Source organism: Aspergillus viridinutans (assembly GCF_018404265.1).
Source record: "Aspergillus viridinutans IFM 47045 DNA, scaffold_2, whole genome shotgun sequence".
NCBI classification, from domain to species: domain Eukaryota; kingdom Fungi; phylum Ascomycota; class Eurotiomycetes; order Eurotiales; family Aspergillaceae; genus Aspergillus; species Aspergillus viridinutans.
Genome location: NW_025091218.1, coordinates 4511030 through 4532639, shown reverse-complemented (window position 1 = coordinate 4532639; position 21610 = coordinate 4511030). Strand labels below are relative to the sequence as shown.

General features: G+C 48.7%; 9 protein-coding genes across 9 annotated transcripts; 2 read left to right on the top strand and 7 right to left on the bottom strand.

Annotated features, from left to right (window-relative positions):
• Nucleotides 1-304: 304 nt before the first annotated feature.
• Nucleotides 305-1177, top strand: Aspvir_005006 (uncharacterized protein; the record flags this gene model as incomplete). Its single annotated transcript, XM_043268227.1, has 4 exons — nt 305-360; nt 416-563; nt 617-889; nt 950-1177. The coding sequence occupies 4 exons, from the start codon at nt 305-307 to the stop codon at nt 1175-1177; spliced, it is 705 nt and encodes a 234-aa protein (XP_043124162.1).
• A 481-nt stretch (nt 1178-1658) lies between these two features.
• Aspvir_005005 (uncharacterized protein) lies at nt 1659-2407 on the bottom strand (the record flags this gene model as incomplete). Its single annotated transcript, XM_043268226.1, has 3 exons — nt 1659-1729; nt 1782-2157; nt 2261-2407. The coding sequence occupies 3 exons, from the start codon at nt 2405-2407 to the stop codon at nt 1659-1661; spliced, it is 594 nt and encodes a 197-aa protein (XP_043124161.1).
• A 1491-nt stretch (nt 2408-3898) lies between these two features.
• On the bottom strand, nt 3899-4384 carry Aspvir_005004 (uncharacterized protein; the record flags this gene model as incomplete). The annotated part of the gene is made up of 1 exon (XM_043268225.1): nt 3899-4384. The coding sequence occupies one exon, from the start codon at nt 4382-4384 to the stop codon at nt 3899-3901; it is 486 nt and encodes a 161-aa protein (XP_043124160.1).
• Nucleotides 4385-8022: 3638 nt separating this feature from the next.
• Nucleotides 8023-9226, bottom strand: Aspvir_005003 (uncharacterized protein; the record flags this gene model as incomplete). The annotated part of the gene is made up of 3 exons (XM_043268224.1): nt 8023-8583; nt 8647-8871; nt 8927-9226. The coding sequence occupies 3 exons, from the start codon at nt 9224-9226 to the stop codon at nt 8023-8025; spliced, it is 1086 nt and encodes a 361-aa protein (XP_043124159.1).
• Nucleotides 9227-10208: 982 nt separating this feature from the next.
• Aspvir_005002 (uncharacterized protein) lies at nt 10209-12919 on the top strand (the record flags this gene model as incomplete). The annotated part of the gene is made up of 8 exons (XM_043268223.1): nt 10209-10456; nt 10515-10632; nt 10715-11079; nt 11138-11621; nt 11688-11861; nt 11927-12166; nt 12237-12446; nt 12509-12919. 8 exons carry the CDS (start codon nt 10209-10211, stop codon nt 12917-12919), a joined length of 2250 nt encoding a protein of 749 aa, XP_043124158.1.
• Nucleotides 12920-14694: 1775 nt separating this feature from the next.
• Nucleotides 14695-15653, bottom strand: Aspvir_005001 (uncharacterized protein; the record flags this gene model as incomplete). Its single annotated transcript, XM_043268222.1, has 2 exons — nt 14695-15132; nt 15210-15653. 2 exons carry the CDS (start codon nt 15651-15653, stop codon nt 14695-14697), a joined length of 882 nt encoding a protein of 293 aa, XP_043124157.1.
• Nucleotides 15654-16432: 779 nt separating this feature from the next.
• On the bottom strand, nt 16433-17470 carry Aspvir_005000 (uncharacterized protein; the record flags this gene model as incomplete). Its single annotated transcript, XM_043268221.1, has 1 exon — nt 16433-17470. The coding sequence occupies one exon, from the start codon at nt 17468-17470 to the stop codon at nt 16433-16435; it is 1038 nt and encodes a 345-aa protein (XP_043124156.1).
• Nucleotides 17471-18080: 610 nt separating this feature from the next.
• Aspvir_004999 (NPP1 family protein) lies at nt 18081-18837 on the bottom strand (the record flags this gene model as incomplete). The annotated part of the gene is made up of 2 exons (XM_043268220.1): nt 18081-18573; nt 18626-18837. The coding sequence occupies 2 exons, from the start codon at nt 18835-18837 to the stop codon at nt 18081-18083; spliced, it is 705 nt and encodes a 234-aa protein (XP_043124155.1).
• Nucleotides 18838-19413: 576 nt separating this feature from the next.
• On the bottom strand, nt 19414-21047 carry Aspvir_004998 (peroxidase family protein; the record flags this gene model as incomplete). The annotated part of the gene is made up of 7 exons (XM_043268219.1): nt 19414-19744; nt 19806-19980; nt 20033-20353; nt 20406-20555; nt 20611-20641; nt 20692-20810; nt 20873-21047. The coding sequence occupies 7 exons, from the start codon at nt 21045-21047 to the stop codon at nt 19414-19416; spliced, it is 1302 nt and encodes a 433-aa protein (XP_043124154.1).
• Between the last annotated feature and the right edge of the window lie 563 nt (nt 21048-21610).

Genomic DNA, 21610 nt, shown 5'->3' with positions numbered 1-21610 from the left:
CAGCATGTTTTGCTAACGGGCGCAAATGGCTTCGTTGCCTCGCATATCTTATCCATCTTGCTAGAGGTACCATTATTCTTCTTGGCTTAGAGACAGAACTAACAGTGTGTGTATAGCGTGGATTCGCCGTCACGGCCACTGTACGATCTCACGCCAAGGCAGACGATATCATCAAGACACAACCCTCGTGGAAGGACAAAATCAGCTTTACCATAGTGTCAGATTTCACTTCTCAGCAACCATTCGATGAAATATTTAAAAACCAAAATGTGCCCTTCACCTACGTTATTATACAGCATCCCCCATGAAGTTCAATATCAATAATATCCAGAAAGAGATGATCAAGCCTGCTATTAAAGGGTTAGATATAGCTCTTTGCACATGCATATTGGACAGTAAAACTAATCCGCTATAGGACTACGGAGATCCTCAAAAGTGCTCATAAATATGGGGACACGTCTTTGAGGCGGTTCGTACTGTTGGGTAGTGCTGTTTCTGTCCTCAACTCCTTCGAGGACATCACCCACGAGGGCCACCCTTACAACAAAAATGATTGGAACCCGGTATGTTTCTCCTTGTAATGGAAGAAACTAGTACTTTGATTAATACACAACAGGTGACCACTCAGCAAGCCATTAACCAGAAAGACACAGTGCTTGGCTACAATGTATCCAAGACTCAGAGTGAAAAAACTGCGTGGGAGTTCATGAAAAACAACAGGCCCAACTTCGATCTAGCCCCGATCAATCCGGACATTATCACAGGCCTTATGAGTCATCCCATCTCGGGACCAAGCTCTATCAACGAGACCAACCACTTTACAATCGCGAGTTTCATTGATGGGACACACAATGCCGTCGAGGACGTGCGATTTCCGTTTGATCACTTTGTACGTTTTGCTCGTCTATTTTTCATCCAAGAAGTTGGTGGTGTACCTAATGAAGTGTAGGTTGATGTTCGGGATGTCGCCCAGATTCTGCGTATCTCTGGATTAATCACGCTGCAGTTGGTAGTGAATATCATTCGACAGAACTTTCCCAGCTTGAGGGATCGTGTTCCAGAAGGAAACCCTTCACAAATCTTGCCAGACAGAGTACATCCCACTGGTTGGGATATGCGGATCAGCTTGGATGTCTTGTCCAAGGGGAGAGAAGTTGGATATTGGAAGTATATTTAGTTGGAGCAGAGTGTCACCGATGCTGTGCAGTCAATGATTGATCAGAATGTTTTATAATCACCAGGATCTTTCGCCATTTTAGAGTATATTCTCATAATGAACATCATTTCTGTCTGATAAAGCAATACTAGATGTTACCAAGTTAATGCTGATAACCACGCCATAGGAGTCACTGACTATCCGTAGTACATCACCTTCGCCCATAATTACGTTGCCGATCATGTCTGATGTGCATATATATGTACCTAAGTATAGGGGGTCCACTGTAAATGTAATGACCTGTTGTTTGAATATTGAACTCCTTTAGAGCCTTTGTCAGGAAATCACTGGTAATCCCAAACCTCTTTCTCAGACTGTCTGGCAGGTCAAGGACTGTCTCGGGCCGTAGGTTAAGCAACTCCCATGTATTCAGAGACCTGAAGTCTTTCAGGATTTCCTCGTTGGCTTTATCGTCCCAGGAGTTAACCTTGAAGTTGGACTCTCATATGAACTGTAGCGTGCCCTCATTGATAGCCCATTGGAGTGCCAAAGTGTAGAACTTCAGATATCGCGCTGGCCCACCCTCAGCAATAGATCCGCGATAGCTGGGGCTAATGACACTTACCGACCCAGATAGATTCCAAATTAGCAATAGTACCATCACAAGTGATGTGACCCCATGCCAATGGCAAGTCTTGCTTTTCCGGATCGGTGTTGTATCTGAACAGATCGCATAGCTGCTGCCCGACTTGATACTCCGCCACGGTGGTTAAAGGGCTTGCCTCGAGAGCCACGTTGTTGGGATTATACAGCATGGTCATGAAATACCCCAACAGCGATGCCATAGTCAAATCTGCACACATATGGCCTTCATACCGCGGCGTCCAGAAGGGTACTGAATGTGCTCCGAGCACCTGGGCAGTCGTCCTCACTACATTTCCGACCATGTCTCGAACCTCTCGGAACTTTTTTGAACGCCGGACAGTTTTCGAAATAAATTTCTGTTCAAATTTAGTTTACCGATCATATCGGATTTCGGTACTTAACTGCAAGCATGTAAATATCGACAACAAGCGCAATGACTTAGGCTAGCTATTCACATACAGTGTCCTTTGGCATGTAATCCAGCCTGGTCTCTAGCAGCTCATCTAGGATAGTATTAATGTTAGCCCGGAAATCGGGCAGGTTGGCACCCTTGGGCCCGATGAAGAAAGCGCTGATTCTATCAAATTCATTTTCTTCGAATGACATGGTCGATCAAGTCGTCTTGGGGTATAGTCAATTAACAGATTATGAGTTGGCGGTCCAGTTATGGGGTTGTCGTCCTTAACGCTAATGTATGAGACTGGAAGCAGAAGAAAAGCCAGCCGTTTATATACCTAATTCCTCCCTGTGGAGCTATTGCTTGAACCCCAGGAGAACGATCTAGAGCACATTGAAGATGCAATTCCTCCTCCTATGACGTGTTCGTGTCTGTTGGGGACGCAACCGTGGTGAAGAGCTGACTGATAGCACTCTAATGCTGACAAAGTTGGGTTTAGAATATGAGTCCCATGGACTCTTATTCCATGTTTACTTTTTTGTATTTGTGGGGGTCTAAGTGGTCAATTGACGTTTATGGAGTACGTCACATGTTAGTCATCCCATAGGCTGTAACTAAACAAAGCTTGATCTTCGAAGTTCTCGATATAGAATGCGGAAACAAATTGTCAAAGTAAACCTAATGTATGTTAAATATGCTACCTTTGAATACTGTTATGAAATTTCCAGCTCAAGGTCGGAACTGGTACCGTCCCTTATTATAGCCGTATAATCTTTGAAAACGGAAGGTGTAGACTGAAATGATGTCTGATTCTTACAGAAGCCATCACTCCTAATTTCCTATCAGTATAATCAGTGCTATTGGTGGCAGAATAGCTCAAGATGTGACAATACATGAGCTAAATAGGGCCTGGACTTAGGTACAAGGTCATCATTAACTATTTGCCACCCGCCGGATTAAAGATAACCTCCCTGTATAAAAAGGAATTGTTTTCCCAACTTTGGATTCTTGATTCTTAAGACTATATTACTCCAACAATAAAATCCTTTACTATCCAGGTCCCAGTACCGACAGACAATATGAAGGATTCCGTATTTTCCATCATCGCTGCCCTCGTGCTCCCTTCTCTCGCTCATCAGCATTTCATTTGGAGACCTTATTTGGACAACCCAGGTACTATCTCCATCAACAACGACTGCCCATTTGATGCATCCATCTCAGAAGTTTGGCAGGGCGGGGGCGATGGCCCTTCTTGTCTTGGGCCATTTGAACTCATGAAAATACGACTCCGTGAAAAGGGTGGGGTGGATGTGGAATTCAGTCAGGGCTGTGGCCCTCCGCAGAACCCGGTGACGCTGAATGATGCATTGGATGCAACTAACACCTCATACACGTTTGACCTGGTCGCAAAATCGCCTCGGCCTGACTTTAGCGGGTCTATCTCTATTATTCCTAACCCATCTACTGGAAGATGTCAGGAGAAGTATTGGCAACCTGGCAAACCTCCGGGGGAACAGGTTTGTCACGCTGGTACAAATATCCAAATAAACCTGTGCGGTGGTCCTCCATACTATTAGGCCAGTCTCTCGGGTCCCATTCTTGGCTTATACTGATTTTGCATTCAGCAGTTCTACTAAAAAGGAGAGGTCTGGGAAACATTCTCCGCCATGTCTTCCACCGTGATGGCGGCCTCGATAAAATCATCCCTCCGCATTTGCTGGACATCTCACAAGCATGACTTTGGCGTTCTCACATGCCTTCCTCAGCGCCTTAATGACCAAAGGGAGTCCATTTACCATTGTAGCCAAATAGCTGCGTAATCCACCCTCATCCAGACGTTGTTCCTTGAATTCTTTGTGCTTGTTGCGGAATGACTTGCCGTCGAAAAGAACTCCCTGGATTGGGCCGGTCCCTAGCGGCTCTCTGATCTCTCGAGGAGTGTCCCGTGATTGGAACGCACTGATAAGGTTGTCGTGATATCGGTGCGTGCTGCCCCGCCTCTCAGTATCAAAATGGATGTTGTAGTGGATTAGGAGGCCCGCAAGGATCTGCTCAACACGGTCATAGCACTGCTTAATGTCATCCGCCTTAAGGGCGAAGGGCTCAGCATCGGTTGAGTCTTTGAAAACAAACTCCAGCTTCTCGAGCAGAAACTGGAATGAGCCGACTGGGGAATTGGAAGACATGGTTTCGTGCGTTGAGTCAAGAATGGAGGACTTCACAAGGGTACGATGGGAAAAAGCCGTAGGTAAAATATATGATGCAACAAATAAACAGATGTTAAATACAGTCCGAACATATGAATCAGAATCAACTCTGTAGGCTTGAGTCTTGGATCCTGCAAAGAAAAGGATCAGACTAGGTAGGAAGGAAATACCTGTTTTATATATCTGTAGACATCGGCATCGTAAAGGATAATTCCCAGGCAGCTAGCAATTTGGGCACTATACAGGAGCGAGTGAGGGGGCCTCTCTATGACTTCATGATTGACTCAATGTAACCCTACTGCTCCTGTTCAATAAAGTACAGGATCCCAGTGTATCTCAAGAAGATCGTCAAAGATCAGCCTTGTATCATCTGAACTGCTCGGTGTTAGTGATTCTCCCCTAATTGACAGGTGTTCTGGCCTGTATAAGCAGATCCTTAATAATCTGTCTATGGTTGCCGATTTGGAAATACCAACCAGAGACCCAAATAAAAGTATCCACAGAAGGGTAGCAAACTAGAAAACATGGGTTACTCGAGACGAGGCCGCAACTTACACAATACAGCCAAAGCTCATGCCAATAGAAACTTTAAAAAATGTGAGGACTAGTTAATAATCCTAGAAGGGCAGGGCATTCTAAATTTCTAACAGCTATGATGCCTTGATACAAAGAAGGGAAAGGAAAGAATTAATTAAAGACACAGTTTACATCTGGCATTATCCTTCATAAACTAATTTAAAGGTGGGGAATATTATCAACTTGTTCTGTATGTATATACAATTATTCCCCAGATAATAGCTGATCTCCAAACTCACTAGCTTAGATATACAGATACTACCCAATTATATCTAAACATATGGGTATGCAGGCTGTTCGAGCTGGAGTAAGTTCCTCATTGCCATGCCAGCCTGCATGGTGTACATATAGTTTTGCCCTGAGTGTATTTGGTTGGTGGTTGGATTCGCTAATATCCTACCTTCTCCACCTGCTGGAGGGACATATATCTACCTCTGATGAATGAATTTCCTCATCGAAGAGTACTCCTTTATCCTAATAGACAGTGGGAAAGACTGCAGTAATCAAGCACTACTTGACTTCATTTAAAAATACAAGCCTATACTGTTTTATACCGGACTCTTCTATGTTGTTAATCTGACACCATCTTATACGGAAGTTGAAGGGATGAGAGCGGACCACTTAAATCCTAGCGTCGAGGCCTGGGACTTCAAAGGTACGAGAATGGCTTGGCCCCACAACAGTAGGGTGCTACCAATAACTACTGCCAGTTGGAGAGACTGTTCCCACTGGTTGCCTGCACGAGCTGCTCAGGGAGAATCAATTCAGGCAGCCACTGCGGCCACTAAATTTGTAGATTATTGCATTCCCCACCAAGAGTCAAAAATGTCTGGACTCCGCTAAATGATATGATTGGCAATAGTTGTTTCAATGTGCATCTATGGGGCCAATATTCAGCAATGGCCGTGTTCTGCCAAGGCGAGGCGAGAGACATGGGCTTTTTATGCCTGCTATTGGTTCACTGCATGTTTCCATTGGTATAATATTTCGAATTCAGGCGTACTGTACTTCTAGAAAAAGCAACTAGGTTGTCGAACTTGTCGTATTCCAAGCCCTGCTTTGTCGATCAGTTCCTGACTATTCTGAATGGCTGCTTCTTAGTACCAAACGATTGTTCAGACAGGTTGTGAGTAGGGATATCTTGGGTTATGTGCACGACTAGTACGAAACGAAATAGCTCGCCTGGTCTGGTAACAAGAAAGGGCCGACATTGCAGTCCTTTCATTATGAAGCATAAACTTGTAAGCCAAACGGACAAAACCTCATAATCCCCAGCCACAATAACTGAGGATCTAATAAAATATTGGTGCCTATATTTCTTTACTTCCAGTGCATATAGCCTGCCAGCTTTCTTTGCTTTTTTTTTGTGGTAGCCTGATTTTATTGGTGGTAACAGTTACAACCCTGAGCAGTTTAGTTTGGTATTACTGCTCATGTATGGAGAAGACTGGTCCTTACAGATAGATAGGTAAATTTCAGGTGCGGGAATGACGGAACGGTCCGAAAGCTAAGAGCTAACAGAAGTACGAACAGGTTACGCTGAACACCACATGTGGGGCATTTCAGAAATGACCCAGCTTAAAGTAGTAAACCTGAATGGGGTTATGAATACTCAGAGATTCAGCGCGTTTCACGTGGTGGCGATTGGGTAACCCATCGCAGGATCACATAGTATGGGTGCTCGCTAGTTTTATTGGTCCACATCACAAAGTTAAAAATGACTCATACCTTTCGTACTCAATGATTTTACTATGACGGAATCTATCCACTTGCTATGCTCTCGTGGAGATGGATTTGTTTGCTGTTTACATGTTGTGCAACATGGCTGAGCTGATCTATGCATCACTGCTGCAGTTCAAAGTGTACCATGCAAACAACGTCAGTGTGGGCTCTGTGATTGCCACTGGAGTCTGCAAAGACCGAGGCCAGTGCGAGTTGGACGACGTTACATCTAGCTAGAACTCATCAGTCCAGGAAAGTCAAAGATCGTTCTTGCCATCAATTTCACCAACCTGGAGAGAAGTAGAGTCCCATTCAGATCTTACTGCAATCTCGCGCTCTGGGACTAATTGTCCGCATGAGTTGCATTCTCATTTGAATCCAGCTTGTTGTCCTTGTTGTCAGTTACCTATTGGTTAGTGAACAGAAACTAGTTGCACATCAATGGTTTCTTCTTCCTTGACCAGTTCGGAACATCTGTCGGTGTTGGTACCAGAGACGAGTGCTTCTCTAACAAGCCATCACTTAGATTAAGCAGCTTGTACGCTCTCAGGCCACTTGAGGTCGTGAGCAAGTGTCCAGTTTGAGCAAATAGTTGTTTACTGATCTTCATTGGTAAATTATGCTGATTTGTCGTGCCGCATTGGCCAATTTCACTTTTTTGCACTTGTCAAATTGTAGCTTTGCGGCTTCTTTGAGTTATATATACTTACTGAGGAGGCCGTCTTTCTGCAGATGTGTTTATGCTAAAATGATGCTGACCATGAAAGAGTGATGTAAAGTATGCTGCTTGTTTTGAAAGTAGAGCGGCTTTGGACATCCTTATGGTTATTAGTGAAAGAAAATAATGGCTCTTGAAATACGTGGAAAAGACCCTGAAATGAGGAACCATCAGACCTAGTAATGCGAGGAACTCAGTGGAATACATGGGTTGAAATGAGAGGGGCAACGGAATTATGACCCTGCCAGAATTTTAGACTGTTAAATGCACAAATAAAGAAGCTGATCCATGCACTGCTGCCAAGTACGAGTTGCTAACACATTACACAGATAGTGCAGGAAATACAATACTCCAATGTCTACGAAAAGGACATACTGCAAAGCAGTCTCCCGCACCAACCTCAGTATATTTGCCTAGCATGCTCTTCAGACTACAGAAAACCCCACTCCATACTTCCAGATCTACGTCGTGCAGGTGATCAGACGATAGATTGGACCAAAACCTACTGTTAACTTGGATGGCGCACTGGTAAATAAACACTACCAAACATCTTGATGGGACAAAATGCGCCTTGTTTGGGCTGCAGAGGAGAAACCCAATGTCAACCAGCAATCTTCGCCGCCTTGCCATCCAGTTCATCAAACCGGGACTGGATTGCTGGAGTCATGGGAGAAGGGCCCCACGAATTCCGCAATTCAGCCAGAATCGTTCCAATCTGTTTGGCTGTATTGGGCTCCACGATGGCCAGCTCCACAACATCGAGAATGCCACTCACAAACTCCTCCTTCGTGACGGAGAGCTCCGCACCATTCTCCGCTCGGCCGCTAAGCTTGTTCATTCGACGGACCATCTCGGTAGCACTGTCCTTCATCTGAATTAAACCATTTTCTAGTTCAACCGCTTTCGTAATGGCGGACTGGATAGCGCTTTGGAGGGGTCCCAGTCTCTCAAGGATGGCACTTTGCTGGGCTAATTTGAGCTGCTCTCTGTTCTGGAGATCTAGGGATATCTGAGCGCTCCGGAGTGCGGAGTCGAGGGTATGTTCCGCGCTCTCGACCGCTTGTCTTGCAGCGCCGATCTGGCCTTCCAGCATGACGCTACCGGGAGACTTTTTATGGTCGATGAGCCCAATTAGGCCCCAGATGGGGATTATCGCGCTGACCTGGTCAAGACATTAATTGCTGGTCCGAAGAACTGGGCCTGATCACACAGAAGGTATACTCACCACACCGTCAACCACATCGCCGGTTTTCCGAGCGTCGTCGAGCTTCTGCAGCAGTGTTTCCAGACTACTCTTGGCTGTCTGAGCTGCATTTGCCTCCCTCTCGACGGCCTTCCGGGCCTCACTTACTGCAGTCTTGTAACCAGCAACCTTTGCGTCCGTCTCCGCATGCGCTGCTTTGACGTTCTGTTCAAATACATGCATCTTTGAGGACAAGAGGTCGACATTCTAGGTCCGTTTTGTCAGTGAATCTGGTTAAATGGCACGTTTGGCGTAGGCATACCTCTGCATGAAGCCTTGACACGTGCTCCAGGGCTGTCGTTGAAGCGTGAGCCAACCGCTCAAACGCCTCCTTGACTTTAGCCACCAGTGAATCTTTTTCGGTCAACACATCGAATGCTCTCTGGTTGTAGTCTCCTCTTACGAAAATTGCCAGCTGGTATAGCTGGGACAGTGCAAGACTCAGAGACAAAGCAACGTTTTGCACATCCCGTTGGGATTCGCTATTCAAGCGACGAAACAGAGACTGGTACTGGCCAGAGATCTGATCCAGTTCCGAGTTCAGGGCGTCAACATCAACCATCTTTAGCAGTGTGAATTTGTGCGCGTGATTCTCAGAATTTGTCGAGGTTCGACGACATTGCTATAATGAAAGCCAGGAAACCCTTAGGCTTAAATATAACCTGGATCTGGAGAAGAGTAAGAGCGCAGCTATGTAAGGATCGAGCGATCGCTTGCCCCTCCGACCATACATCTTAACCTGTTAGATACAACAAGATAGCAAGGAACAAGTGGGCGGGGTAGTTGCCTTCGGCTAAGTGGCATGCTGTATAACCCTACTCTGGCAGCGTAGCAAGTGCCACCTGAGGGAGAAGGCAGCAAATGACCCATATTCAGCCAGCCACATCACCCGCAGTAGAACCTTAGGTAAACTTCATATGACGCTGTATTGCATCGGATATCCGTGAGCTGAATTGCACGGTCTCTGGATCGCAGATAGAGTTCAATGGCGTATATTGGCTGTAGGGTGATGGAGCAACGATCTGCAGTCGAATCCCTGTAGGAGCTGAAGCCATTATTGCAGCAGCGGACCAAACCGGACCTCATCCATGAACTGCACATGAATGCAGTAGTGTCCCACAGCGGGGTCCATCGAGGTTGCTGGTCTCGAGCTCCTGAATATGACCTGTCGTGTGCAAGGCATGCATACTCTGATGTCACTGGTGATGCGCTCTCGCTTCATGGGCCTGGAGTACTGCCCATACCCGTTCCACCTTGAATGAGCAACGTTGAATGATGCGTCATCGCAGCGACAGCAAGAATATGCGGCATTTTTCTTATTCGTTTCTATGAAGAGTTGCCTCCTGCGACTTGCGTATACTGGAAAAACGGAAGCTGAAAACACGGTTTTTGATGGCGGAGACAGCTCGAACGCAAAGATATAAGAACCCCTTGTCTCCAGCACTTGTTTTGTAGTATGAACATTACTTCCATCAATCGAAGCATTCATTCCTCTATTACTTTCCATTGTCTTTATCAGTACTGGAGAATCAAACGACGTGAAAATGGCGAACCAGACCGAATTGCTGGCTGCTTTACAAGTCCAACATGAGCGAGACAATCGACCTGGTATCACCAAAGAGGCTGTCGCTGAAATCAAAAGCTCGGCTATCTTTCAGGTGAACTGGGAAGACCTTCTCAAGTCAGCTCCGATTTCAATCAATGCACTCGGTGCGGCTCTTGTGGCCTCCTCATCGGAGACAGCCACCACGATCGAGTTCACGCCCCCAAAGGGCGGCTTCAAGTTCTTGCAGTAAGTTCCTGGCAAGTTCAAGGGCTGGTAGAATGGCTGGTGCTGATGGACAATACAGGTTCACCTCCCTAAGGGCGAACCTGGTTGATTGCAGCAACAGGGGGCGCTTTGCCTTCCTGGATGCTGAGGATGGCATGTTAAGGATAAATAATATCTCCCATATCATCTACGACAAGGTACGTGGTTGCCGCTCAATATAGCTGATAACGCAAGGTGTGCACACGAAAGAACAATAGCGCTAACGAGCCATAACTGCAGATCGCCACTATTATACAAATCATTGGGAGCCCTGATCCAGCGGATGTCCAAAAAATGCTCGTGCCTCAGCTGCGCAGTGTGCAAAAGGCCGCTGAAGAATGTCACGCCCGTGCTCTCCAGATGGACAAGAAGTTCGAAGAGTGGCTGTGGCACGCGGCTGATCTTCATTCGAACTGTGTCCAAGAGGAGTCCAGCAATGAAGAAAGACGCTTGGCCACAGAAGTCAACATGTCTGTAGCCCAAAGGCAGTTCGACTCCCAGAAGAACACCGTCGAAGAAGCAAAGAAGATATCGGAAAAGCTAGGAAAGCAGCTGGATGTCGCTTCCGAAGCCTACAAAAAAGCTTCCGATAATTTCCCTTCAGGGTAAGTGACGCAACCACAGTAACAAACTGATGCTTCGGCTTTACTGATACATTTGAAGCTGGGATATTCTGGGCCAGCAAATTGTTGGTGAGCTTGCCGACACCTTGACAACTGCCTTAGGCCAGGCAATTACTGCATATACCTCCAACCTTAACCCGGTCGCTCGAGCCGAGAAAGGTGTGGAAATGTTTAAGGATGTCGTGAACGGAGGCAAAAATGCCCCAAAGGACGGAGAGGCGCCTCCGACACCTCCCCCAGCACCACCCAAGCCCAAGAGCCCACTTCCCCAATTCAGCGATGACCCGGCATATGTTCAGGTCAAGCCCGCCATGGTGTATCTTACAGTCTTGAATGCCCTGTTGACCTCGGGGAAAGACGGTGGTGTTAATTGGGACAGTGCTGTTGACTCGCCAGATAAGCCGGACAAGACTGCATCATTTACCTACCAAATGCTGAAAGACACCCTGGATCGGTTCGAGCAGTCAGTCACTGAGAATCCTCCCAGTCAGAAATTCCTGGGAGTTCTCCAGACTGCTACTGAGGTAAAGCTGTCCCGAGACTGAAACTATGCTCGTCCCTCGTAACCGATGGCTAACAGTCACGGTCAGGTTGCCGACGAACTCACCCAACAAGCCGCCAAGCTGAAGGACATCAGCAAAAATCCGCCCAAGGCTGACTCAGAGCTGGTTAAAGGCTGGCAACTGAAGTTCCATCCGAAGTATCTGGAGGCGCTTCGCCTGGCCGCTACTGCCAAAACCCTTCCTGGGGCAAGCTCTGGTGGAGTAAGTTTCTAGTCCTTGACCGATACATGCTACGTCAGCACGGCTGTTCTGACAAGCCCTGTTAGGCTCCTCTAATGGCCGCCACCGAGGACCCTGCCGTCCAGATTGCAAAGACTAATGCCAAATCCGCTCAGGCGCAGGCTGTCCTGGATGCGGCTAAGGATCGACTGCACACGACCCAGCAGACTTTCCTCTCTACGCAAAAGATCTATCAGGAGGCCTCGTCAACGCTGGTTGAACAGGAGAACAAACTCACAGCAATCCAAGCCGACCTCCAGCGCCAGACGACGTTAGAGGCATCACTTGTAAGCGCATCCTTGCGTAGTCAAGTACTATCCGTCGATACGGTTGGTAACTGACATTGTGGTATGTCAGACCGAAATCAAGAGTGTTCTTCGTCAGTGCATCTCACTTGTAATGGTCGTCAAGGACAATATCATGCAGCTCTGTCGGTTTTTCAACGCCATCAGCTCGACCATTGATATTGTTGTGGAACACACTGTGAACGACTTTATCCAGACGATCAGCAGTGGAGCCGGCGACGCTCAGCTCGGGGACTTCAATCTCAGTACCCTGCAAAAATCGGTGAGTCCAAAAGACCAATCAGCCACCTTGGCGGCAAGTTCCATTGACCGATGGTTATGCAGATGATCTACAAGTACGCTGTCATCTTGCGGGCTTACTTTGAAACCTTTGGAGACATTGCCACGATGTGGAAAGAGCTTTCCGAGGAGAATATCATACCCGGACTGAACATGATTGACGGTCTGAGCGTGGAGTCGACCAAAGGCGAAATTGCAAACAAGGTGGCCCAGCTCTCCAGCTGGGCGCAGAATGCATCTGCCAACATCGTCACCATCGCATCTGAAAAGCGCAAAGAAATAGAAGGTGGAATGGAGGAGCGAGTCGAGGACATTGCACAGTCTACAAAGAGTCTCCCGCCCTCTCCTCGGGCCAAGAAGGTCATCGAGGAGGCTGCGAACCATGTGGTTAACACTGCGGTGTCTGCTGTGAAGGAGAATGCGCAGAACAACCCACTTTCCCGCTTTGACCTTTAGATGTATATACTTCATTTCATTTCATCTATTCCTGAGATCCTCTTGCAGAATGCTTATGTAACTAAGGAGTGAGCAGCCGGCCACAGAAATGAAGCTTTGGCTAAGTTTACCTCAAGTCTCTCTAGCTGCTTTTCGTTACCAGCCAAGTGAATTGACTTGCTTTTTACTCATGGACAGACTAAGCTGTTGATGATCCTTAATTTACTGTGTCAACTGAAAATAACTATCCATAAAGGCCACCTGTTCTTTCAAGCACCAGGTTTCTTCTTTCCTTGTCCCGTTTCCGCACTCCATGTAATGAACTCATGTAGCGCACAGCCTGCTGGAACCATTGGAAGAATGGACACTTTCTTGTCTGTAATAACCTCTAGTAAGGCGGCCCCGTCCGTGTTGATGAGCCACTCCAGGTAATCAACTACCTCTTCTGGCTTGCTGACCCGACGAGCGACAGTGATGATGCTCTAAGTCGGCGTATGCCACTTTTTCCTCATGAGGAGGCCCTGCTACAGGTATATTATATAATCCTCACAATTCAACTGTATTGTTCTTTCTGATCTTGAAGCCACGTAGTGGGTGTACCTGAGAACTCAAAAGGGCCAATTCAAAATTTTCACGCCCCTGGGGGCCACTGGAGACCGGACATACCCCTATCCAGGAATGCAACCGGGGATCTGTTCTTTGACATCTGCGAGATCAACGCTCGCTTCTTTTCCATGAGTATTAGCCAGCCTTTCCAGGTGTACCGGGCCGTCTCAAGGATAACGACGGGTGTGACCGTCCTACGGCCGCCAATTGAATCTGACGCATTGCTTGAAACGTTTTGTCAATTGTTCGATCCAAGCCGCCCAATTCATCCTGTATTTGGCAGGGATAACCCTTCTCACATGGGAGCATTGTGCCCCTTGATTGAACGATGTACCGGTATTCGACCCAGGATTGTTGCTGTCGCGGATCTTCGTCTCATGGAGGTTTCGAGGAGCTCGAGGAAATTTACCAAGTTGGACTTTGACTCTACCAGGATGAGTTCGGCTCGCTGTCAGCTGAAATGCTTCAACACTTGGCTATACACAGCATGAACGACATGCGAGGAATCTTGCTACTGGGCGACAAGCGCATCTTGGGTATCATTCTTCAGGAACTAGATGACCTAGTGATTCGGTACCAAGTACTCACGCCAGACCAGGCGCGCCTTCTCCAGGACCATATCGTTCCCACAATTCTCCCTGGATCTCCCCAGTTGGAACGCTTGGTACGTGAAAATAGAGCCGGCAAAGTGAAGAAAGAAGATTATGTCATTTAAACCTTGTCGCGAGGCCTGGAGCAGAGTTTCTGGGAGTGGTTTGTGCTTGCAAAGTCCCACGGCACTTATCATTAGTATTCTGTCGCGGGGAATGGTTCTTACTGGTAATAAATCGTCGGGCTGTTCTGCCTTATCAGAGCCCATTCTTGCTGATAGAGACTTTATTTCATATGATACACCAACCTCTCGAGCCGTAGTCGTATCTGGTCAGGTACCGTATCACAGCAATAGCAATAACCCCAAGCCCTCAAGTCACCAATTGTTCCAGACATATACTTGTCAATAACATATAAGATTCCACCACTGATGAAAATATTCTTGCTAAGTGCAGTCGGCTTATCGACAATGAAGGCGAGATTTGCCACATCATTAACGTGAGCCTGGACTATCTGTCCTTTCTCGCACCGACGACGTTGACAGGTCAGGCCTGGATACGGTCATTTCGTGGCGTCCAGAATGCCTCTCGCAGCCCCTTCTATTGGAATTCTCCCAGACTAAAGAGCTCCCATCTGACACCCTTGTGTTCAGTCCACTCCCTGCCCTCGGGCTCTGCAACCTTGCTCCAGCCCCTGATCAATGCTCTCCAGTAGCACGTCTCAGCGGCAGGACTCAGATATCCTCCGTCGTAGAACAGCTCACGCTGTCGATCAGCGATGCCTTGCGCTATTGTTGGATGATTCTCCAACCATGCGATGGTAGTTTCGAGGTCGGACCAGTCCGGTGAGACCATCACCAGGTTGGCATCCCTGGCATCAATATCAGTTGGCCAGGATCGCTTGATGCGATCCGACTGATGGGGAGGGCCCAGCTTGGGCTCTGTCTGCAATAATGTGCTCGAAAAAACTGGTCGTACGAGATGTGTGGTGTGCAGCATCCATGCCATGGGCGGCGTGAGAATGATGGAGCGGCAAGCCTGATGGAAGGGCAGCCGTCCAGAGTAGGTTACCCCCTCTGTGTAAATGATGTACTTGTACCGACAAAAGTCCTCACGTTACTGGCCGTCTGGCCGTTGGTTTCCCATCTCAAGGCTTGTACGTCCGCCCACGGTTTGCCCGTGGTAACCTGAATTAGTCGCTTGCGGAGATCATGGTTTTGCACGTTGTTGAACCAAGGTGTGCCGCGCCAGACAGCTTGTGGAATCTTAGCGTGGAATGTCCGATTCGCTTCGATCTCGGTGATCGCAGTCAGTGCCCGGTCCACAGATCCGATATACTTAAGCGGCCATGCCCAAAAGGCAAAGTGCGGCATGAGAAAGTCCCCCGCCTTGGTGGCTGTGGGATCGGCTGGACGCGCATATGACCATGATTGTGCCATCGGCCGATCCTGGATATTCAAGGCGAAAAGAGTGTCTGGCAGCGGCTCTGGAGAAGTGACGATTGCGCGATAGAGCTGGTTCAGAGCTGCTGTCCGTTCCTGGGAAAGCGTTATGTGCATGTTTATTCAATTGGCCAGGACGAGGAGTTACATTGAGCATCTGCTCTGAGAGAAATGCCTTCTTCTGCCAGTTTAAGATGTACAGCTGTTGCCCTGCGGTCAGTAAAATCCAACTGCGTGTGACATGCAAGCCTACCTGATTGTCCTTGATGCTTCCCTGCAACGGCTCTCCTAATCGTGACCATGTGAGAGTGAAAGGTCCGCGAGAAACAGCATCCTCGATTTCATTGAATAGACCAGGAAAAGCAGCAGCACATTGGGCGTGAGACAATGACCGATTGCTGAATGAATGCCGCTCTGACTCATTCAATCGAGGAAAAGATTGAGGCGCGGGGCTGCCAGGGGTATTTCCCCCGATTCGAAGCCTTAGAACCAGACATATAAGGAACAAACTACTGAGAATGAAGACAATCCGCTGCAGTGGTCTCATGATTCTGCTTACGCTATTGGGCCAACCAAGCATGTACGAATGCAAATCCTCATATCCTCGTGTCGTCGAACTCTCATATCGATCAGCTTAGGCCAGCTGTTTTCGACTCGTCTAGTCCGTACTGTGTCTCTGCGGGGTGTTTCATTTACCCGGCATCATCTCCGCGCTCAAAGTGGTTAGAAGTATCTCTTTTAAGTCGATGTTCAATATAGGCTCATTGGGGGTATTGCAACAAGTCAAAATTACTTGGTTACATATGCACAGATTCTAGAAGAATGCCAGTTTCTCCTGATACAAGCTTCACGGTAGGCACAGCAAACAATCCAACCAGCTCTTGCCGAGCCCTCGATCAGACAGTAATGCGTCGACTTCGGAGATATTCATAGTCGGGCATGCCATCGCTCACCGTCGTCTCTAGCATAGAGGCCAGCTCCTCTCCAAATTCCTCTTTCCACTGTTTGACCTCGGCTGTTATATCTACCACGGTCGGCGTCTTGTCCTTGATGATCCCCGTGGACCTCAACAGGGTCGAGAGCATGACCGCCTCAGCCTTGTCAAAATCCACGTCGGGCTTTTTCTGACTTTGGGACTCAGATCCCAATGTTTGCTCCAGGACTTCTTGTTTGCTCTCCCATTCAAACTGCAACGCACTTGGGTCAAGGCCGGTCTCTTCGCAGTACCGGACCATCACCTGCGGATCGTGGATGACATCCTGCGCATCTACTACCAGGGGCTTTCCGGGGAGATCCGGCTGCTCCAGGCACCAGTCGTAGAGCATTCGCGTCCATTTCAACGTCAGTTTGGTTTCCATTGACCCGACAATGTCCTCCCTCTGCGAAACGCCGCTTTGCCGGAACTTTTGCATGGCGCGGCACAGAGATGGGAAAGCCAAGGCTGGGTGACGAATGATGAAGGTCAATCTCCAGGTCCGCAGGTATTCGTCGGGCAGCACAGTATGATTGAAAGGGGAGAAGGTTTGCGAAGGACCGTACTTGCCGGGAATGCGCGGTCGGAAGCTGGCGGCATGCTCGGCCCCGTTCCCCAGCACGGCTGGATTAGTGAGCCAGAAGGCGTGCTCTTTGGCGAATGCAATCTTCCCCTCTTGCTCTGCTCGCTGAGCACAGTCCTCGAGACTAACGACAGCTTCCTGGAAGGCATCGCGGATCTCCTGCTTCTGGGCTTCGCTCCGCTCTTCTACGGGTAGAGCTTGGCGGTCATTAAATTCGACCTTGATAAAGGCGTTGAAAAAGAAATAGCCTCCTTTCTCGTTGGTGACCAACTTCTGACCAGGGATGTTGAGGATTTTGAGCATGAGATTCGATGCCGTGCGAGGGACACTGATGAGGAGCAGGCGGGACTGAGACGGCGGTTTGTTGACGTCAGCCATGATGGGTAAATTGACGATTGGCAGTATAGCAGTCGTGGAAAAGGATCAATGAGAGATCAAGATGATGGCTACATCGAGCTGGTTGATGGCGTGATCGAGCTCACGGGTATTTATAGGTCGGTCGTCTCTTCTTCACTCTTCATGCCCGGCCCAGAAGACTGTTGCTCTTTGCTCTCGGGGTTCGGACGAAGCTGATGATCCTCCGCGCCCGAGCAGTGGGGGCTTCTATCTCCGATGGAGTAATTAATAGGGCTTGCCTTCAACGGTGGCATATTATTGGACTGATGAAGTGTCGATCACCCCGGTGAGGAGCAGAAACATGACCAAGCAGGGAGCGATCTGACGCATCTCATCGTGTGTCGCATGATCCCACTCGGCTTTTGGCTACTACAAAGTCCGAGAAGTTGTGGTACACAGGGATTAAAGCCAGAAACCCCTACATGAAGAATGCGCGATGATGAAGGTGTGCTTCTATCTGATTTGAGGATAATATGGACGCAAACATTACCGGTGCTTGCAACTTCCGCTTAGTAAAGGTGGGAAATCAACGGCGTACTTGTATGCAGACATTAGGCGGCAAAACAGAGGCGGAATCCCCGGCCATTTCCCCTCAAAAGGTCGCCTTGGCCAGGTTGGAGTCAAAGTTAGCATTCTTGAAAGGCACATTGGCATCACCAAAGTCTGTGTCCTCCAGTGCCGTCTGGGCCACGGTTGGCAGACTCTCCCACGCGATCAACGGCTGTGTGCCTCCCACAGTCGAGGTGAGGCCACACTGGTGATCGACCGGCCAGACGCTGTAGTAGTCGATGAGAGGCTTGGTGCCGCTGAGGGTGAATCCGTCTGTCGAGCAGTCCCAGCCACCATGGGCGGACGGACACACGGCGACAATATTGTCAGCCGAGGTGGACGTGGACGATGAGAGACACACAATGACTCCCTCCCAGTCATGGCGATGTCCGAGCCCAGTCGAGGGCTCGTCCTTGGGGAAATACCACGAGTACATGAGGGCGTAGTAATCGCCATACGTAGCCCCGCGCACGTAGATCTGGCCGGTGCTGCTGGCGCAGTCGCCGTTGGATGATCCTGTCGGGGCCAGGCCAGCGCTGTTGATATTAGCTTCAACAAAACATTGAGTCGTACCATAGGAGAGCCTACTTGGTGTTGCCCTCTGCATCGACCGCTGGGAAGGGAACGCAACCGTTCACCACCTTGAGGTACGGCTGATAGGCAAGATAGACCTCCCCGGTAGTACCGCTGGGAACCGTCTGGGGGAATCCTACCACCGCATCACTGTCGATGCTCGCTCGTGGAAGTACGGCTGCCTGTGTGAAGCCTCCGAGAGTGGCGAGAGTGAGAATAAAGGCCATGTTGCGCGAGTCCGAGCGATGAGCTGCACAATAGCCACGCGACGGACAAGGACGAGGAATCTCGGCCTTTTGTAGTCATAAGCTTTGTCAATAAGGTATAACACAGGGGAAAGTATATTCATAAGCCTCCTGGCCGGATATTAATTCTCCGCCATGCCCGCACCCGGTTCGTTGGTGTTTATTCCTAGCAGATCTGAAGCCGAGGAACGTGACGAATCCAGTAACGATCAGTGGCCAAGGCTTTCTCCGTGGCTGGTCTATAAGAAACACACCATCTACTCAACGAGGCTTGTGGCATCTCCATAGCGGAGATCATGACGAATCCATGATATTTCCGCCAATCGCAAGAGGTCGGGATGGACTGCAGCATGAGACTATATTAGGGCTCTTGCCGGATCAACATGTGCAGCTATGCTTTCTTCTGATTCACTCTTGATCCAATTTAATGCGTATGAATATTGACAACAGCTCTGTATTATGATCGAATCAATCGTTGGCTTCAGGTTAATGCACAAATGAGCTGACGAATACATTGAACAGCACAGGATAGTAGGGCGGATGAAGAAATACCCACCATCATAAGGCACCACCACTCTTCATGGCACCGGGGAAATCATCCTTGATGGCATCCCAGAGTGGCCTACCGCCCATCTGCAGGTCTTTGAACGCCGGACACGACATGTTCAGGAGCGGGACGGCAATGATCTTGTTGATCATGTCCAACGGGACTGCCAGGGTCTTGTAAAGTCCAGCCAAAGCATTAGGACTGGCAAACTTGAGCACTTCAAAGACAAAGCACAGCAGATTATTCCCCTCCAAGAGGGTGGTGAGGTTCAGGACGCCTCCCGTCACATCGGCGAAATTCACCCCGGCGAAGCTGTTGACCGTGCCGGTATTTCCTCCGATACTAGATGATTCACGATGAGCGGCGTTGGAAGCGACGAGGTTGGCAGGAGCAAGAGACTGACCTTGCAAGTTCCGGATATTTGAGTATCCAGTCCACTAAGTCGAGATTCAGCTGCACCAGGCCATAATCTAACGGTGTCTTGTACCAATTCTCAGGGATCCTTTCCCATCCTTCGCGGTACGTCAGGTTTCCTTCCTCTCCATAAATGCCATAAAAGCTGCGAACAATCTCCTTGGCTACTTGCTTGTCAGTTTTGCATTCACCACCCTCTGGACGCTTAATCCTTACTCAATACACCCTCTGGGTTCTCGCGCGAATGATTGCGGAACAGTCGTCCAGAAAAAAAATGACCAGCATTCCGACCAATAAGACCCGTGAATGGCCCGTAATAGAATTCCGGGTTTGTCTGAATGCTTTGTTCAAAGCGGATTTTGGCCCGCTCAGCCATCAGATCCATGCTAAAAGTCCCGTCCGTTGACATGTTGTACCATTCCATGAACTTGTCCATGTTCAGTGCGTAGTTGTTCCCAGTGACATACAGATCGTCCCGCGTGTTGGAGGAATCGGCCTCGATAAAGTTGTGCGAACCAATAAGGCCCTGGGGTTCACCTGGCATGAATTAGTTGTGGAATACTCGTTCGCGGTGGAAGTGGGAGCACACCTAGAAGACCCCCCAGATTGTCCAGTAGATTGTTCACTCCAGTATCGCGACCTCCGATAGAGAAACTGGGGACGAGAGCAAGTGGATTGCCCGTCCACACGAGTCCCATCAGTGCGAGGATGGTCGTCAGGTCCACTCCCATTCCATACACTGCACAGGTCAACGGCCTAGGCCCAAGCAACACATGTCCTATAGATATCCTTACCTTGGTTGACGGCCGCAATGACCTCCACAAACTGCTTTCATGTCAGGGCCAGAGCTTCTTGCTTCTGGTAAAATAACGTACCGACACAACACCGCTGCGTGGGATATAACCGTGATTGGCCAGTGCATTCAACGCAGGACAAGGACCCCGTTGGTCCTCATTCTTGAAATTCGGGGGCTGGAACGTGTGTACGCCGGTCACTGTTCCTCTATTAACTCCATTTTACACCCTCACAGTCCGACGGGATGAGAACGGAGTATACCATCAATGGGCTTGGACACCGGGTCCACCAGGAATCGTCTTCCCAGCTCTGGATCTTCTTTCGCTTTCAGCGCGGCGTATGGGCAGTTCTTATGAGCAGGTCCTCCCATACGATCAGGAAATCCTGAGGCGAGGGAACCCAGACCCAGAATGGCCAAGGAAATAATCGCCTTCATCCTGGAAAATAGGTCTGACGGCCACAAGGAGTATTAGCAGCGTCAAGTGAAAAGGCTCTCCGAGGGAAGTGACAGTAAAGCAACGGCTATACCGCTCTCGTCAAGGAAACCGGAAACGCCTCTATAAAAATAGACGATGAGAAGCACAACGGTTCGGATTCAGTGACATAACCGAGGGTATGCCCCTGGGGATCCAGTATTTGTGACGGCGATCGCTATACCCTTTACTAATCACCTTGCCCTGAGTCGAGCTGAATATGAAGTGCTACTACACGGCAAATCTGAGCCTGACGGTCCTAAACGACATAAACAGACTAGTAACTAGCAAAAACCCGGGACAAGGGGTCGGCATTGTAAACGTACAGGGTTCCACATGCCAACAGAATAAGTTCATAGTCTAAAATGACATGCGGGTCTCATGTAGACTGGCTGTGGGGTGGATATGGGTTGATCCACAGCATGTCTGATCCACCCATGTGGATTTTGGGTAAACCACCAGGTATCTCACCCACCCCCTATATCCATGGGGTTCAACTGTGGATACCCATGGATATCCATACTAT